Below are 20,054 nucleotides of genomic sequence, written 5' to 3'. Positions count from 1 at the left end.
GGGGGCACCTGACATCTGGGGCAAGAAAGACTGAAGAACATGGCGTCGGCTGTGTCTTATATACTCTGGCCTCACTGACGTCAGAAGAGTAAGCGACGACCACTGACGCCGGACCAAGACTTTGGAATTCGGCCGACCGAGGGACCGCCTGACGGCAGAAAACCCATCTGTGATTACTGCAGCTGTATTAGCACTCGAACATTTACATTTATGGTAGGTACAAAACTGTACTTTAAGGCAGAAGAGGTATTAAAGAAAATGGAGGATAAGGCAAAATCTATGCAAACGGTAAAGGATTTCTTACAGGTTCAGCCACCAAGATTTAGCAGAAATTGGCCAACAAAGAATTGGTCCTTTCCGGCTACAGACAGACCTCAAAGGGGCAGATACAGACATCTGAGAGGTAGAGGCCAACCACAAGGTCCTTAGAGGCCTCAACAATGGGGTGCACCAGGCTAGAAAGAAGGGGAAGACAGGCCCCAACCATATAAAAAGCAGCCTCAGTGACTTCCCATTACAGCTGCGAAACAACTCTTGCCATCCCCCTTGGGAGGAAAACTAGCACTTTTCTATCACAAATTGGCATTGGATCACCAAAGACAAATGGGTTCACACTCTGCCAAGGTTAAAAGGAATGCCAAATCTGCCACCAAATCAATGGGCAGAGGCTCAAAAACAAATTACAGCACTCATGGAAATGAGAGCTATTCAAGAGGTACCACCACAAGTGCAAGGACAAGGATTTTATTCAAAACTCTTTCTGGTTCCCAGAAAGGACAAAGCCTGGAGGCCCATTCTAGATCTTTCTTCTCTAAACACTTACCTGGATGTTCCGAAATTCAAAATGTTGACACTTCAGCAGCTTCTTCCCATGCTGGGCAAGAAAGCTTGGCTCGTGACTTTGGACCTCAAGGAGGCATACCTGCATGTCCCTATCAGACAAAACTGCAGAAAATACCTCAGATTCTTAGCAGGTTCAATGCACTATCAATTCTCTGCACTGCCCTTTGGCTTATCTACTACACCAAGGGTCTTCACAAAGTGCCTGGCACCAATAATTGTATTTTGCAGACAGAAAGGAATTCAAATTTATCCATACCTAGACTGCCTGATTCAAGCAGAGAGCAAGGACATTCTTCTAGAGCATCTGGCATTTGTAAAACAGTTAAGTTGCCTAGGGTACACAGTAAACGAAAAGAAATCAAAACTAGTGCCCTCTCAAGAGATAATATTCCTGGGTGCCAGCTTGAACACAACGGCCCAGATGGCTTACCTCATGCCAGACAAGCAAGGACAACTGACTCAATACTTTCAATTGATGGCAACAAAAACCCAAATCCCTGCAAGAAAAATTCTGCAGGCTTTGGGTTACATGGCATCTTGCATACTACTAATTCCATATGCCAGACTGCATATGAGGAAACTACAATGGTACCTAAAGAGTGTATGGTCTCAACACTGTCAAAGTTTGGAAACAGTTATACCACTAATTCCTTGCCTTCAGTAGGAGTTTCAATGGTGGGCTCAAGCTTGTCACCTCAACAAGGGGCAGCCTTTTACTCAACCCACAGCCAGGCAAACACTGACAACAGATTCATCGGATTACGCCTGGGGAGCACACATGGCAGGAAAATGTATTCAGGGCAAGTGGCCCGCAGAACAAATGCATCTTCACATCAAAAAATCAAAAAGAGATGTTAGCTGTACAGAATGCCCTTATAGCTTTCAAGGACCTGCTGCATCCAGGACAACTACTACTAAAAACAGACAACACCACAGTTATATGGTACATAAACAAGCAAGGGGGCACTCACTCCTACCCCCTCTGCAGACAAGCCATGATCTTGTGGAACACAGCTCTAAATTTTCAAGTTCATCTGCAAGCACAATTCCTGCCAGGAGAGAAAAACACACTGGCAGACGACTTAAGCGGAAACATCATGGATTCCCACAAATGGGAATTGAATCCACAAATATTCAGAATGATAACACAGAAATGGTGGAGCCCGGACATGGATCTGTTTGCATCCCCAATGAACTGCCAGCTACAGAAGTTCTGCACAAGGAGTTACCATCCACAAGCATGGAAAGTGGATGCCCTCTCATTCAGCTGGAAAAACCTACAAGTATATGCTTTCCCTCCACTACCTCTCCTTCCAAAGGTACTCATAAAAGCCAGGCAAGAAGAGCCAAAGATGATCCTGATTGCTCCAGACTGGCCACGCCAGCACTGGTACCCAAGCTTAAAGAATTTAGCACAGGAACCACCCTGGATATTGCCTCAAATCCCACATCTGCTGACTCAGCACAACAATCAGATACTTCACAGTCAGCTAAAGACCTTAAACCTAGCTGCATGGAAAATTCCTTAGTCAAGCAAGCAATGCCTCTCTCCAAAGCTGTTATGGATGTCATTCTGGAAGCCAGAAGGCCTAGTACCAGGAAAGCCTATTCGGATAAATGGAAGAGATTCTGTTCCTGGAACCAGGCTCACAACCTTGACCCTCTTGTCCCAAACATTCCTCAGATTCTACAATATTTAACTGAGATGCTGGACAAAGGCCTCTCTTTTTCATCCATCAAGATCCACACCTCTGCCATCTCTGCTCATTACAACACGGATCCTCCAATTTTATCTAATCCTTTGCTAAAACAGTACCTCAGAGGGGTTAAAAACATAAGACCGCCCCGTAGAGCACCTACTCCAACTTGGGACCTCAACTTTGTTTTGGAAAAATTAACTTTACCTCCCTTTGAGCCAGCTAACACAGCAGAATTAAAATATATTTCTTGGAAAACTGCTCTGCTCCTGGCAATAACATCAGCTCGAAGAGTTTCAGAATTACAGGCACTAATGTTAGTGGAACCTTTCCTCATTTTCCACCAGGACAGGTTGTCCTTAAGAACTAACCCTACGTTGATGCCAAAGGTGGTTTCAAGTGTGGCTTTAAAGCAAACTATTAATTTGCCAACTTTTTACCCAAAACCACAGAATAAAGGGGAGAGACTACTGCATTCTTTGGACATTCGCAGGCAGTTACGCTTCTACTTGGACAAAACCAAAGCTTTCAGAAAATCTGAGCAATTACTGGTAGCATATGCTGCAGGAGCACAGGGAAAAGACATTTCAAAACAGACTATTTCAAAATGGATAGGACATTGCATACGTTTCTGCTACACACACCATGGGAAACCTATACCTAGCAGCATTAGATCTCACTCTACCAGGGCAACAGCCACTTCAACTGCCTACCAAGGACATTTTGGAAGCAGCAACATGGAGTTCTGTGCATACCTTCACCAAGCATTACCATCTACCTTTATACTCTAGATCCAGAGCTGACTTCGCCACTGCTGTGCTGCACGGCCTTATAGCCACACCTAATGCCTTATAGAACCAGCCACCCTACCTCAGCTTTGGGATTCTACCCAAGTGTAATGACTGCAGCAGTGTACCATGATGAACATAGTACAGTTTTGTACCTACCATAAATGTAGATGTTCGTTTGTATACATTGCTGCAGTCCGGGTTACCCTCCCTCCCTCCCCTCTTTCTTGCTGGTACGTACCTATATCTTCTACCCTTTACTGCCTATGGGGAGTATTTGCTGGTAACTAAAAGTTGTTGTTTGCTTTTCCTATCTATGTTTTATTAGCAATTTGAATTGCCTATCCATTTGGGGGCACCTGACATCTGGGGCAAGAAAAACTGAAGAAAATGGCATCGGCTGCATCTTGTATACCCCTGCCGCACTGACGTCAGGGAGGAGGAGACAGCAACTGACGCCAGACCAAGACTTTGGAACTCAGGCCGTCTGGGAAACCGCCTGATGGCAGGATAACCCAAGTGTAATGACTGCAGCAGTGTATACACTCGAACATCTACATTTATGGTAGGTACAAAACTGTACTTTTCTCCTTGTACCCTTCTGCCTGGCTAACCATCACCACCAATTCTTGGGTACAAAGGATCATAACCAGAGGTTATCATATCCCCTTCGATCTTTGTCCCGTCCCTTCAAAAAATCTTCTCGATGTTCCACCCAGTCAAAGGGAAGAAGCAGCACTAGAGAAAGAAAAGCTGCTAAGAAAAAGTCTCATCCAAATAGTCCCTCCAGACCAGATAGGATCCGGATTCTACTCAAGACTATTTTTGGTGCCACAGAAAACCGGGGACTAGAGACCAATTTTGGACCTCAGTGTATTGAACAAGTTTGTGAGAGTACAAAAATTCCGGATGGTCAGTATACAGTCTATCCCCTCGCTTTTGGAAAAAGACGATTGGATGTGCTCTATAGATCTTCAAGATGTGTACTACCACATAAAGGTGGACAGGCCATCAAGAAGATTTCTGTGCTTCCGTGCGGGAGCCAGTCACTACCAATTCAGTGTACTGCCCTTCGGACTCTCCACAGCCCCCAGAGTGTTCACAAAGTGCATGGCAGTTGTCACAGCTCACTTGCGACTTCAAGGATTCCAGGTGTTTCCATACGTAGACGACTGGCTCATTTCCGTCCCCACCAGACATCTACTGGAAAAAGCCCTGGCATACTCTCTCCACGCTGCTCAAAGGCTAGGCATAACCATAAACTGGCAGAAATCCAATCTCACCCCATCTCAGTCAACAGAATTCATAGGGGTTATCCTGCACACAAAAAAAAACTGCAGAGCTGCTATTCCAGAGCACAGAATTTTAAGGATAAAGCAACAACTAATTCCAATACTTTCAAAGGAAAAATCTATGGCTCACTTGGTTCTACAGCTGTTGGGTTCCATGGCAGCCTCAATCACCATTGTTCCCCTGGCCAGGTTTCACATGAGGGTTCTACAATGGCTACTGCTCACCAGTGGTATCCTTTTCAGCATTCTCTTTCAGCCATGATTCGAGTAACCCACAGGTGCAAATAGGATTTAAATTGGTGGATGACACAATCTCTCTCAATGGTCTTGCCCCTTTTCTCCCCCAGCAACCCATGGCCACAGTGACAACGGACACCTCCCTGATGGGGTGGGGGGGGCTATGTCAGGGGCAGACAGTCCAAGGCACTTGGCCCCAACCGGAGGCCCATCTACATATAAATGTTCTGGAGCTGAGGGCGGTGCTTCAGGCGTTGCAAGCATTCTATCCCCTGTTGCCGTCTGGGACAATTGGGATTCAATCAGACAACATGGAGGTGGTCTGGTACATCAACAAGCAAGGTGGAACCAAATCTTACCCCTTTGTTGAAAGGCCATGAGGATATGGCAGTGGGCGATGGCTACCAACCGTTTCCTTCTAGCAACGCACATTCCCTGGATTTCCAACATGATAGCAGACAGACTCAGCAGGTGCATTCTGCAACCTCACTAGTGGTCCCTGAATCCCTTGATAACGGCGGAGATCTTCCACCACTGGGGTCATCCTTGCTGCGACCTCTTTGCAACCCCGGCCAACTACAAATGCAGCAACTACTTTGCCCTGATTCCCCCTCTGGGGCAGTCACCCAGGGACGCTGTAGTCCACGATTGGCCCTCGGGTCTTCTCTACGCATTTCTGCCCTTTCCTCTCATTCCCTAGTTTCTGAAGAAAGCTTGGTGGTTGAAGAGCAAGGTAATCCTCATAGCACCATATTGGCCACGACAGATTTGGTGACCCATTCCTTTGGCCTCTCCTACTAGATCGACCATGGATCCCTCCATCCAATCCCGGAGTTGATCTCAAACCCACAGAACCTGATTCATCCCAACCTGAACAGCCTGAAGCTAATGGCTTGGCTACTCCAATTCCCTTGATTGCCAGGCAGAATGATCTTTCTTTACCAGTACGTGATATTCTCATTGCTTCTCATAAGTCCTCCACTAGAATTACTTATCTGAGCAAGTGGAAAAGATTTACCTGTTGGCTGAAAGATAAACAAGTAGACCCCTTTTCAGCACCAGTTTCGATAATACTAGACTATCTGGCTGACCTGTTTCAATCTGGTCTGTCGGCCTCTACTATTAGAGTTCATTTGGCTGCAGTTTCTAATTTTCATGAGGGTATCCAAGATTCCTCTCTTGTGTCCCATAAATTGTGCAAGACCTTCATAAAAGGTGTGAATCATCTGAAGCCACCTTTTAGAGAACCTATTCAACCATGGGATTTATCATTAGTTCTACAAGCTCTGACAATGGCACCTTTTGAATCAGCCTCTTCTTGCGACCTCAAGTATTTGTCATGGAAAACCTTGTTTTTGGTCGCTATTTCTTCTGCCAAATGTATTTCTGAACTTCAAGCTTTATGTATCAAGAGTCCATACTTGATTTTTCATAGACATAGTGTCTCTGAGAACTAATCCGTCTTTTCTGCCTAAAGTGATCTCTGAAATGTCCATTAATCAAGCAATTGAATTGCCAGTTTTCTTTCCCAACCATTCAAACAGAGGGAGAGTATTGCCTACATACCCTTGATATACACATACAAATCCATTTATCTGAAGTAGTTACTTCATTTGTTCTGCAACCTGTGGGTCTCGGATCTGACCGGCAGCTTTCCAAGCTTCAAGATCCGAGCTCCTAGCTCCTCCCCTCTACCCACAATCCCCTGTCACCACCACACTACCTCAGATCGTTTTTGCTGCAGCTTGAATGACAAGCATCTTGTGAAGAGCTCCCCAGCTTAGACAAGGGAAGTGAATAATTTCTTTCAAATTTTTTCAAAAAAACTTTAAAACTTAAAAAAGAGAGTATTGTGAGTGTTTATCTGCCCTTTTTGTTTTCGGGATTGTGTTATCTTTTTTCAAACCCTTCCCCTAGGTGTTTGGGCGTGTGAGTGTGTGTGTCAGCAAAATGGCCGAAGGCCATAAAGCTATTTTTTCAAAGTGCACTGGGTGTGGCCATAAGCTTTCCCCAGCTGATGGCCACACTCAGTGCGTTATATGCCTGGGGGTTGTTCATTTGTCTTCAGACTGCCAGGTTTGCGCAGCCTTCAACCCCCGGGCTGTGAGGGACAGAAGGAACAGGCTTATTCTGGTGGGATTGCTTCCCCCGGAGGAGGCCTCTTCCTCCTCTCCCTCCAAGGTGCAGGCTACTCGGGTAACTTCGACACCCCTGATTCCCTCGACTCAGGCTGGGACTCAACCTCCCACTACTGCCTTGAGTACGAAGGAAGTTCAGTCTTCTGCTTCTAGGGAGCACAGGACCAAAGACAGGGAGAAGCACAGACACAAGAGGCGAGCCGAGCCTCATCCCTCGGCTCTGCCTTCAGAAACTGTTAAATCACCTCCGAGGTGTCCGGACCTTCTCCTTCTCGGCTCCGATCTCCCTCCTTCTCACCGGAGCCGGAGGAGGAGCTCCTATCACCCTCGAGGCCAACGAGGCGGCCCTCCAGACCCGCCTCTACGACCTCCTCTAGATCTACGAGGCGGCCCTCCAAACCCGCCTCTATGACTTCCTCTAGATCTACTAGGTCTCTCTCCGACGCCGACATGGATAGGATGATGCGTCGTTTCTTGCAGACCCAAATGCAGATGGGGGTGCTCCTGCCCCCCCCCCTCCACAGGGGGGAGTGCAGCTTCAATATTTGCTCCGATTTCTCCTTCTTCAACCCGGATCCGGGTTTTGGAGTCTTCGGATCCAGGCCCTTTCGGAGCCAGGGTTTTGTCGGCGCCGGTGGCCCAAGCTTCTCGACGCCGACCATACCCTCGAGTATCTCGGATATGAGCTCTCGGGGCCGTGGGCTGGGCGTCGGATCCGTGGGAGCGGTTGCTTCTTCGGCACCGCCTATGTCGGAGAGCACCTCCCTTTCGGATCCGATGGCATCGGCTCCGACCCCGATCCCTATCTCGGAGCCGAGGAGACTACTTTCGGGGCCGGAAGAGAGTAGTTCTCCCTCGGCGTTCGAGGTAGTGGAGATGGTACTGTCGAGGTCTTCCAGGTCCCCGACTTGGGTTTTGGATCCATCCGCCCCCCCCACTGCATACGGGCCTAACTTCCATCATCCTTCTATCGGGACAGCCTGTTCAGACCCTCCAGTTGGTTCCCTCGGAGGAACAAGAGGCCGTTGACTAGCCCTCTTCTGATAGTCCCACAGAGGAGGTGCCTCGTAAACGGACATGTAAAAGGAGGCACATGGACTCCCCTGAGTCCGTCACCACAGATACGGACTTAGAGGAAAGGGAAGGTTCCCCAAGGTCACCCCCCCCCCCCGAGGATGTCTCCTTTGGAGACCTCATGGAAATGTTGCGTATTGGGGGGGGGGGGGGTCTGCCCAAAAACCTTCCTCGGATGAGTCCGTATTTCTGGAGGCGTTTGAAGCGGGCCCATCTACCTTTTGGGTGTCCCCACCGGCAGATCCCCTGGTAGATCTCCTGACTACCAGAGCTTGGCAGGAACCCGACACCGTGGAGCCTATCCCACGTCGACCGGATAAAATCCTTAGCCCCCCTTCAGACAGGCAGGTTTGGGCCAAAGGGTCTCCAGTTGATGCCATGTTGGTGGCTGCTGCCACTAAGAGAACTCTCCCAGGAGAGTTCCATGGTACACCCGCCGGACAAGGAGTCCCGGGCGCTGGACCGTATTAGGAAGCGGACCTTTGCTTCAGCAACCTTCTCCGTGAGGGCGCTGAATTATATGGCGCATATCATCAGGCTGCAGTGGGATTTGATCAAGGAATACACTGCAGCCCCTCCTGAGTCCATGTCGGTCGAGGACAAAACAGTGTTCTCGACACGCATGGCCACTCTCAAGTCCATTTCAAATACGTCCATGCGGCTACTGTCTTATGCTACGGAGGGAGCCGCAAGGGCCAGCGGAGCAGGTGTTGTCTTGAGACGTCACGCCTGGCTCCATCTTTGTAATTTCGCGGAACCTTTCAAGGCGTCCTTCGCGAATGCACCCTTTGACGGTTCTTCGCTTTTTGGCAAGACCATGCACGATACACTAGTCCAAAGCGAGAAGGATGGGAAGACGCTGTCTGCCGTCGGAGTCCGCTTCTCGAGCCCCCAACGTTCCTTCTCAAAGAATCAGAGGGGGCAAAAGAAGCTGTGGTTCCGCAAGTCTCAGCAATCCTATCCAGCTTCGGACTCTGCGCCCTCTAGAGGCAGAGGAGGGCAGGGTGGACGCCGGCCCAGAGGCAGAGGGGGATCGCGTAACTTCGGGTCTAGGGAGCCCTTTTCCAAGAGACCCGCGCAACAGCCCTCAGGGCTTACCCGACTGTCCTGCTCTGGAGACAGTCGGGGGGCGTTTAACGAAGCACCTGTCAATGTGGGAGTCCATCACGAACGATTGATGGGTGCTCCAAATTATATCCAGAGGCTACAAAATTCCCTTCCTATTTCGTCCTCCCTCAGGTGGTTGCCTCCCCGATGTCCCACCCAATCAAAGAGAGGCGGTGACCGTAGAGATTTCAAATTTGTTAGAAAAAAGAGCCATCCAGTGGGTCCCCCCAGACCAATCCGGATTGGGCTACTACTCAAGGTTCTTTTTAGTGCCAAAAAAGACGGGGGACCTCAGGCCCATTCTAGACTTGTCCGCCCTGAACATGTTTGTTCCCAAAGAAAAATTCCGGATGGTCACTTTACAATCTATTCTTCCCTTAATGCAGGAGAACGACTGGATGTGCTCTATAGACCTCAAGGACGTGTACTACCACATTCTAATGGACAGACGGTCCAGGAGGTTTCTCCACTTCCTGCTAGGGGCCAGTCATTACCAGTTCAGGGTCCTTCCGTTCGGGCTCACCTCAGCCTCCAGGGTGTTCACCAAAGTCATGGCAGTGGTTGCGGCCCACCTGAGGCTTCAGGGCATAAGGGTCTTTCCGTACCTAGACGACTGGCTCCTCACAGCAACCAACAGGCATCAGCTTTGTATCGCGAAAGACTATGTGGTGTCTCTTGCCGACAGCTTGGGCATCTCAGTCAACATACCAAAGTCTTTTCTTCATCCTGTGCAAGCATTAGATTTCATAGGAGCCAGGCTAGATTCCCGATCTTCTCTGGCCTTCTTGACCTCGGACAGGCTGTCCAGCCTCTCACTCCAAGTTTTGGCTCTTCTTCGCACCAAAGCCCCACCGGCGGAGTTAGTCCTGAGGGCACTAGGTTCGATGGCAGCGGCTGTCGGCCTCTGTCTCCATGCTCGCCTAAGGATGCGTATATTACAGTGGACACTCCAGGTTCAATGGTCACTCTTACTCCACCCATTGAACACTCCTATCCCCCTGAGCAGAGTTTACACGGAATCCCCCCTGTGGTGGCTTCACTCCCCAGAACTCAGGCAAGGGAGACCCTTTGTGACCCCCCCCCCAGGTCACGTTAACCACGGATGCTTCTCACCTAGGGTGGGGAGGGCATTGTTTGGGCAGAAACGTCCAAGGTATGTGGACCTCGTCGGAGACCGCTTTGCACATAAATGTTCTGGAGATGAGGGCGGTGCTTCTAGCGTTGCAGGCTCTCCAAGACCTTCTACCTCTAGGAACGATTGCAATACAGACGGACAATATGTCAGTGGTCTGGTATATAAACAAACAAGGGGGAACCAGATCCTACCCTCTTTGTCGAGAAGCCATGAGAGTTTGGGAATGGGCGATATTCACCAACCGCTTTCTGATAGCAACGCACATTCCGGGATGATCCAACATTCTGGCGGACAAATTGAGTCGAGTAATTCTCATTCCTTACGAGTGGTCTCTCAATCCGAAAATTGCGAAGGAAATTTTCCGCAAGTGGGGTTGGCCTCACTGCGATTTCTTTGCTACTCCCCAAAACACAAAATGCAGCGAGTTCTTCGCAATTCTTCCCCCAGAAGGGGAGAGCCCCAGAGACGCTCTGATTCATGCTTGGCCTCCCGGTCTACTCTGCTTACCCCCCGCTTCTGCTCATGGCGAAGTTCATTCAGAAAGCCACATGGTTGGGGAGCAAAATTATCCTCATAGCCCCATTCTGGCCTCGTCAAATCTGGTTTTCATACCTGCGGTCTCACAGTCTCCCCCCCCCCTTTAATCCTGGATCCCATTCCATATCTGATATCGCACCCAACGGGGTGCCCAACACCGAACCTGGTCAACCTCAAGCTCGCGGCTTGGTTGATCCAGTTCCACTAATGGCAAGGACTCCCGGTATCTCGTCACCAGTGAAAACTATTCTGGTAGCGGCTCATAAGCCGTCCACCAGTAAAATCTATAATAGTAAGTGGAAACGATTTTCTATCTGGGCTAACAGTGAAGGTCTCAACCCATTTACTGTTCCGATTCCTACAGTATTGGATTTTTTGTCCATGATTTTTGAACAAGTGGCCAGTGCATCAACGGTTAAAGTACAGTTGGCAGCAATATCCCATTTTCATGTGGGAGACGGATTAGGATCTCTAGCATCTACAAAATTGTGCAAGACATTCTTGCGTGGCGTTTTCCTTCTCAAGCCACCAGTGAAATCCGTGACTCCCCCTTGGGACTTAACCTTTGTTCTGCAAGCCTTAACGAAACCTCCGTTTGAACCTGCAGCTTCTGTACCCCTTAAATTTCTATCCTGGAAAACAGCATTCTTGGTAGCCTTAACTTCTGCTAAAAGGGTTTCAGAGCTCCAAGCTTTGTGCATGAAACCTCTCTATCTTATTTTCCACAATGACAGAGTGTCTCTCAGGACTAACCAGTCTTTCTTACCAAAAGTGGCATCTGTGGCAAATATCAATCAGACTATCAATCTGCCAGTATTTTTCAATAATTTTCAAAATAAGGGAGAATACATGTTGCATACACTAGACGTACATAGACAGTTACGTTTTTACCTGCACAGGACCAAAGATGTTCGTAAGGCTGATCAACACTTTGTGTCATTTGCTCCTTCATACATGGGAAAACCTATATCCAAAGTGACACTGGCTAATTGGATTTGTCAATGTATTTCTCAGGCTTATAAGGCATCAGGCAAAACAACCCCATTCAAAATCCGTGCACATTCCACAAGGTCCATCGCAACTTCTGCAGCCTTCTGGTCCAGGATGCCGTTGGACGACATATGTTCAGCAGCCACTTGGTCTTCTTGTTCAGCAGCCACTTGGTCTTCTGCTCATACGTTTATTTCTCATTATAAGCTGGACATGATATCTAGAAGCAGGGCGTCCTTTGGCTCCGCTGTGCTTCGGAATATCCTCCCATAGACCACCCAGGTTTCTTTGTTTAGGTAGCTGGGGACTCTGTCCCACAGGTTGCAGAACAAATGAAGTAACTACTTCAGCTTTAGAAGTTATGTACTCACCATAACGTTCCATCTGAGTAGGTACTTCATTTGTTTGCAACCATCCCTCTAACCTGTATCGGGTTTCTAGGATCTTTATGATTCTTGAGAGTATCTGAACCTGTTTATTACAGGTTTTTTCAGGTGATACAGCAAAACTGATCTGAGGTAGTGTGGTGGTGACACGGGATTGTGGGTAGAGGGGAGGAGCTAGGAGCTCAGATCTTGAAGCTTGGAAAGCTGCCGGTCGGATCCGAGACCCACAGGTTGCAGACAAATGAAGTATCTACTCAGATGGAACGTTATGGTGAGTACATAACTTCTAATTACCTAAACAGGACTAAACCTTTTCGTAAATCTGACCAGTTATTTTTGGCCTTTTCTGGACCTAGATTAGGATTGGCTGTTGCTAAGGTCACATTAGCTAGATGGTTGAAGGACTGTGTGACCTTTATTTACACACAACGTAACATCTCATTGCCTACTACCATGAAAGCTCATCCAACAAGGTCAGTGGCAACTTCTGCTGCCTTCCATGCCAAAGTTTCTTTACATGACATCTGTGCAACTGCAACTTGGGCTACGCCTCATACCTTCATCAATCATTACAAATTGGATTTGGCCTCCAGGGGAAGAGCATCTTTCGGTTTTATGGTGCTCAGGAGTGTCCTTCCATGAGAGCCTCCCAGGAATAGAGGTAGCTGGGGACTCTGTCCCATACGTAAGGAATGAACGAGGATTAACAATATCAGATAAAGAAGTCATGTCTTACCATAACGTTCCATCTGTATTGTTGATCCTTGTTCAGTCATTACGACCCTCCCTCCTTCCCCCTCCTGTGGTTTCTAGTGGATCTCACCATCCAGTTCTCTTAGGTTATTTGACCAGAGGTCGCCTGTACCTTCTTTAACTTGCAAACTCTTTTTGAGGTAACAGGGAGAGAGGAATTGTGGGTAACAGTTTAGCTCGAGAGTTTGAATCTGACACGAGCTTGGAAAATGGCCGGCTCGGTTCCGAGCTCGGAACCGATACCCATACGTAATGACTGAACGAGGATCAACAATACAGATGGAACATTATGGTAAGATACAACTTCTTTTTTTTTCAGTTTTTTGGTGCCGTTCTACATTAAAGATCAGTTAGGTGTTTATGGTTGTCTGGTTGTATTACTTCTATTTGAAGAATATTACCATAATCAAACACCTTCCACCTGCAGAGTTAGCAGTGGTTGTGCATGCATGTGTAACATTTTTGCCTGTACTAGTTTATTGTTCTGTCAGAAGCTTTTGAATGCTGCCCTTTCATGCTTGTATTGGATACAGAATCCCACAACAAGGGATCTGATGAGGTCTCCTAGATTCTCTCATATAACCCCTTTGCTGTAGAATTTGGGCTGGCTGCTGTTCACAACCTGGTCAAGATCAATGTTTTCATCTGTCATGCCATACACAGTTTAGGTCCCATCTTGTTGAGCGTTAACTGGTATCCAGTGCTTGGTTTGTCTGCATATAACATCAGAAGAGGGGCTGCTAGCTTTTCTCTGAACAAGACCGAAAACAAAAAACATTGGGTATATGCTCTTTACTTATCTTGAAATTGTTCTGTGAAATCCACTGTTTTCCCTAATCAAGGTGAGCAAATCATAGGTGTAACTTAGGAGGTCTTTTTTATGTGCCATCTATTTTAGAAGGCTTTTACTTTATCCTGAGGCAGCATCATTTTCATTTTTATTATTATTATTAATAATTTTAATCTCTCATTTAGTGGTCTAGTGCTTTTCACTTACACTGCTGTTGCTGCAGTTTGCAAGTTGTTTGTACTGGAGACCATGTGGAAACCCTGGCTTCTAAGGGGGAGGTCAGGGCATTCTTTAGAGGTATGTCACTTGGGGAAGTAAGTAGCATCTCTTGCTGATGCCCATGTATGTAGAACCCGAAGCATGCCACTGAGGGTGTGTCATGAGGTTTTGAAAAAAAGAAAAACAAGTATCAACTTCTGATAGCTGGCTAAATGATGACCCCTTTCCCTCGACTCTCACCCCAGTGAAGATAAAAGGAACCAAATACTTGCCCAAGCAAGAGAGAGACTTATGATTAGCAGGCAGTGGGGTTAAATTTGATAAAAAAATAATTAAACAATTTAATAGCATTAGAATTAAATTATATTTGTTTGGGGAATAGGTCTGGGGAATAGGTAGGGAAGCCCTGGGTAGGATCTGCACTTCCACTTTTATTACTGAAGAAGGTAGGAGTCAACCTTGGCAAGTGACATCATCAGGTTTTACAGAGACACACGGCCTGGTTAACACATTTGCTCTGTAGTTGCAGCTGGTGGACTTGGAAGACAGCTGCTGTACAAAGACTAGTAGAATAGTTTTCTTTAATAGTACTTTTAGTGAGTAATGATCTGTTTTAGAAGTGATAGTTATTGTAGGGATTAAGGAGTATTTGTGTAAAATGCTTACCTAGGCAAAACTACTTGTAGTACTTTGACTAAATCAAGCAAACTGAATCAACCTGTCTAATTTTATATGCTGTGAACATATTACCTCACCCAGAAAATCAGACCTCCGTTATATTTAGTTTTTTTTCTTTCTTTCATTCATTCCTTCTCAGATTACCTGCATAATCAGTGAAGGGTCTCAGGGGAGCAGGAGCCTATTTCATCACTTGGTTGTTGTGGTGCTAGCACAAGCCTCAAGGAGCACTGCTGTATATTAAAATTCCTTTTGTATGGTTCTGCATAGGCAGACAAAAAATGTAGAATATGTTTTTAATTTGTCTTTGTTTCCCTTTTCTTTTGCTCAGTTTTAGCCATTCTTTTGTTGGACTTGCTGCATGTGTCCAAATATGACCTAAACTTAGTGATATAGTTATCTTTCCTTAGGTCCCCAAAAGATCCACGACTCTATCTTGTATGCTCTCGTAACTCTTATCCCATGTCACATTCATTTGATGGATTACAGCTTTATGATGAGGGCTCAGCTGACTTGGTCCTGGTACGTATAACTTTTTAATTTCTTATAATCTTTTTATGAATGAAATAATGTTTCTAGCTAGGTTTTATTTCTCCTACAGCCTTGAATTTGTTGAAGATAAGGTGTAGATAGATGGATTCCTTAAGGAGATGTACGAAGATTAACAAGTGAAAAAGTTTTTAGAGTAGCATTGTTTATTAAGGTACATTAAACTTGATGTAGTAAAAGATTGTGAGCACACTGGGACAGAAAATGGCATAGCACTTGAAGTGTCCCAGTTTGGACAGGACATCTTTGAGGGGTTGATGAATGAAGAGAATGAGAGGGAGAGAAGGTTGGATGATGTGGGCATAGTCAATCATGAAGTGCAATGGATTAGCAAGGAGGCAGTAAGGATAGCTATGAAGAGGATGAAGAATGGAAAGGCTGTTTGTCCAGATGACATACCTGTGGAATCATGGAGGTGTTTAGGTGAAATGGCAGTTGAGTTTTTAACCAGATTGCTTAATGACATCTTGGAAAGTGAGAGGATGCCTGAGGAATGGAGAAAGTGTTTTAGTACCGATTTTTAAGAATAAGGGTGATGTGCAGAGCTGTAGTAACTACAGGGAGATTAAGTTGATCAGTCACAGTATGAAGTTATAGGAAAGAGTAGTGGAAGCTAGGTTAAGAAGGAACGTGATGATTAGTGATCAGCAGTATGGTTTAATGCCAGGAAAGAGCACTACAGATGCAAAGTTTGTTCTGAGAGTGTTGACGGAGAAGTACAGAAAAGGTCAAAAGGAGTTGCATTGTGTTTTTGTAGACTTAGAGAAAGCATATGACAGGATGCCTAGAGAGGAGTTGTGGTATTGTATGAGGAAGTCGGGAGTGTCAAAGAAGTATGTAAGAGTGGTACAGGATATATGCGAGGGTAGTGTGAGCGGTGAGGTCTGCGCTGGAGGTGGGATTACATCAAGGATCAGCTCTGAGCCCTTTCTTATTTGCAATGGTGATAGACAGGTTGACAGACGAGATCAGACAGGAGTCCCCATGGGCTATGATGTTTGCAGATGGCATTGTGATCTGTAGTGAGAGTAGGGAATAGGTGAGGGAGACCCTGGAGAGATGGAGATATGCTATAGAGAGAAGATGAATGAAGGTCAGCAGGACTAAGACAGAATATATGTGTGTGAATGAGAGGGAGGATGGAGGAATGGTGAAAATGCAAGGAGTAGAGGTGGCAAAGGTGGATGAGTTTAAATACTTGGGATCAATAGTTCAGAGTGATAGTGAGTGTGAAAAAGAGGTGAAGAAGAGAGTACAGGCAGGATGGAGTGGGTGGAGAAGAGTGTCAGGAGTGATTTGTGACAGACTAGTACCAGTAAGAGTGAAAGGGAAGGTCTACAAGAGGGTAGTGAGACCAGCTATGTTATATGGGTTGGAGACAGTGGCATTGACAAAAAGGCAGGAGTTTTAGAGCTGGATGTGGCAGAGTTAAAGATGTTAAGATTTGCACTGTGTGTGACGAGGGTGGACAGGATCAGGAATAAGTATATTAGAGGGTCAGCCCAGGTTGGAAGGTTTGGAGACAAAGCCAGAGAGGCAAGATTACGTTGGTTTGGACATGTGCTGAGGAGGGATGCTGAGTATATTGGGAAAAAGATGCTAAGGATGAAGCTACCTGGTAACAGGAAAAAGAGGAAGGCCTAAGATAAGGTTTATGGATGTGGGTGGTGAGAGAGGACATGCAGGTGGTTGGTGTGACAAAGCAAGATGCAGAGGACAGGAAGAAATGGAAACAGATGATCCGCTGTGGCGACCCCTAACGGGAAAAGCCAAAAAAAAATGATGATGATCCTAATTTTTATGGCAAACTTTAAACCTCCGGTAGTGGAGGCCCATGGGGTATATGCAAATGACCTCTTAAAAGTTGAATGGGATATTTTCTGTTCACCAAATAAACAAATGGGCAGGTGTGTACTGTCACAACCAGTAAAGGAGAACTCGCGGATTGCTGACACAATGATCTGAAGGAAATACCAGGAAGCAGTCACATCCAAAACCTGGAAGATATTTATTAATTAAAATCAGTTAAGTGGATTGCGGTGGTGGTGCTGCGGTAGCGTTGTCGCCTCACAGTTACACCTTGCCCGTTTGATTCTCAGTTAGAGCGTCTTCTGTGTGGCGACATGAGTGAATGGGCGTTCCTTCGTTGAAGGTTGTGCGTTAGGCCCGGCAAGCCAGTACGTAAAAATCTACTGCCAATCATTAGTGGACCGGAGTTCCGCTGTGGCAACCCCTAACCGGGAAAAGCCGAAAGAAGACACACACTTGATACAAGTTAAGTGCTTTCATCCATCTTAATTTACATGGACTTCATCAGAACTAAAATGTATATGGGAACTTCCTTTTTTATAGACATCATGCAATTCAAAAATGACATCCTTAAAGAAATAGAGCACCATACATTAATGTACGGAACATTAATGAAACGGATCCTATTTCTAAAACACATTGTTGCACAAGTTATTAAAACTATTCAGAAAATCTGTTGCCCTTTAAAAAACATTGAGCATTAAATGAAAAAGAAAGTAAAAAAATGTACTTTAACTGTAGTCACAAAAACATTAAATTGTGATGTGCACTAAAATATATAAAATATTCCAGAAGTGATCCTAAAAATGTAAAAATTACATAAATAGGAGTGAGCACAAAAGTCTTTCCAAAAATTGCATTTACATTAACATATTCTGTCGTACTAACGATCATAGTATAACAATAATATATCACATGAACCATTAAAATGATATGATAGAAAACACTAAAAATTTAAAATTCCCTGTGAAAAAAGGTGTGCAAATATTCAAATATATGTACAAAAACGTACAGTTGTAAAATCTCCTGGAGTTAAAAACATGCATCCATAAGTACAAAACCAAAGTAACAATTGGGCAGCTTCAAACAACTGTTTATTATTTATTTATTTATTTTATTTATTGCATTTTCTACCAGGATACTCTGACTGGGCAGACAGATGCCCCTTTTCAGTGGAGGGCTGGGAAGAAAAGATCTATGTAGTTACAGCTGAGACAGACAACATACAGGAATTTAAAACAATATGTTGCAGAAACATATAAGCATATAAAATAATTTATTAAATTGCTAGTAAGGGTAAAGGGTAAATTATGGTATTAAATTAGTCAGTAAATGACTAAACAAGTAATAATGAATAAATACAGATACTAACAACAGACTGTGTTGATTCAAGCCAAATCAAAATTTTGCTGTCTGCAGTTTGGAATAGTGGTGATGGATACATGGTAGTTTAATCAGGGGGGCATGGCATTTAACTTGAGTTGCCAAAACAGCTCCATATATTCCAATCTGTTCTCCCATGCACCTTCCTTTTTGTCAGTATTTTGCAGCACCACATCAGGCATGATTTTAATCCCTGTGTTGCTAATGTATAGCCAACTAGTCCTCTTTTGATGTACTGATGAGAACAAGAAAAAGTGTGAAAAATGCAAGTCTACACCTAGTGGGAGTTGTATTCATTGGCTCGAATGTACCTATAAAAACTTAATGTCCTTAAAGAATCATTTGCATATATTCCTTTGTCCTCCACTACAGAAAGTTTTAAGTGATGATTCTAGGTTGGCCTGATCTTTCTTGCAGTTTTTACTGACTGGTTTGTCTGTGTGACCTTTTTACCTTTTGGTTTGGATTTTAATGGCAAACTGACACTGTCCTTTCTTTCCCGATTTATATGCATCCAGACCTGATTTTAGCCTTAATCACCCAGCCCACCTACAAACTTAGATTGGTAGTTAAAGGCTACCTTCTAACTGATTTGCGCACTTGCCATTTGGTGGGCTTTTGTTCAGTAAAGGAATTATGAGAGGACAGTTGCTTTTGCCATTTTCACATCTGAAGAGGGATACTGTTAACAAACAACAAGATGTTTTCATTTCCAGTCTGCAACACTGGCCACAAAGTAAGTACGATGTGCTTGATGTTCATCATTATATCACTGTTGCAATACCATAAGCTCTATAGGATGTATCCTGCCAAGGACTGGGCAAACCATCCATTATACAAAGTTTTAAATTACTTTCCACATGCTCCAACTACAGAAGGGCTTGAGGAGAGCAGTATAAAATCCATGGTAAGGGTCCCAAAAGTTTCAGAATATTCTTACTGTTGAAGAGTGTTTTCTTCTGCAGCTTCAGGTGATCAACAGTCAGCTAGCACTGCTTCAAAACTAGCACGAGTAACTTGTTTGGGACTTTTCCTTTTTTATATTTTTTTGTATGGAAAAGTAACTTTTATGTCAAAAACTGTTGCTGGAGGTTAGGGCTAATGTTTTTGGTGGCTGTAACTAAAATATCTTACCTCAGAACTTGTATTTTTAGTCAGGAGGGAAGAGCGCAATACAAAATTGTTCTGCTAACCACTTGTTAGACATTTTTTGCAGAAAAGGGATGGGCATTGGTCCCGACTCATTGGATGTCCCCTCACTGATCTGCATGAAGAGAAAAGTTGCACAGGTGGCTTTGTTCTTGACTCTGGCTTCCTCTTTGCCACAGCTGCAGGTGAGTGACTCAGTATGCTTGAGTGTAAAGGGAGCCAGCCGACAACCTGGCATCAGTCTTTTCTTGCCGTTGGAGCCCAAATCAGTGTTTCAGTGCATTGGTCAGTCCGCACCAGAGAGAAGTCTTCTAAAGCCAAGTACCCCATTGGGGAACTCTCTCTTTCTTGCTTTAACTCATGTCAGATAAGGTTAACAATTGTCTCCACTGTCGTAAGCAAATCCTACACAGAGACTTGTGTGTCAACTGTCTAGGCCCAGATCACGACTTCCCTAGTTGTCTTTTTTTACACCCTTTTCAATTCTAGGACTGTCAGCC

At 45.3% G+C, this 20,054-nt stretch overlaps 1 protein-coding gene across 1 annotated transcript in view; it reads left to right on the top strand.

Annotated features, from left to right (window-relative positions):
• TBC1D17 (TBC1 domain family member 17) overlaps positions 1-20,054 on the top strand; it is a 1,580,308-nt gene that overhangs the window by 719,095 nt on the left and 841,159 nt on the right. The window contains exon 6 of the mRNA XM_044059599.1: positions 15,075-15,186. Coding sequence (XP_043915534.1) covers positions 15,075-15,186 — 112 coding nt within the window. The remainder of the gene's footprint in view (positions 1-15,074; positions 15,187-20,054) is intronic.

Source organism: Protopterus annectens, chromosome 17.part0, assembly GCF_019279795.1.
Source record: "Protopterus annectens isolate FY-2018-M chromosome 17.part0, PAN1.0, whole genome shotgun sequence".
Taxonomy (NCBI): domain Eukaryota; kingdom Metazoa; phylum Chordata; order Ceratodontiformes; family Protopteridae; genus Protopterus; species Protopterus annectens.
Note: the sequence above shows the minus strand (reverse complement) of the source record. Positions and strands in the feature narration are given on the sequence as shown.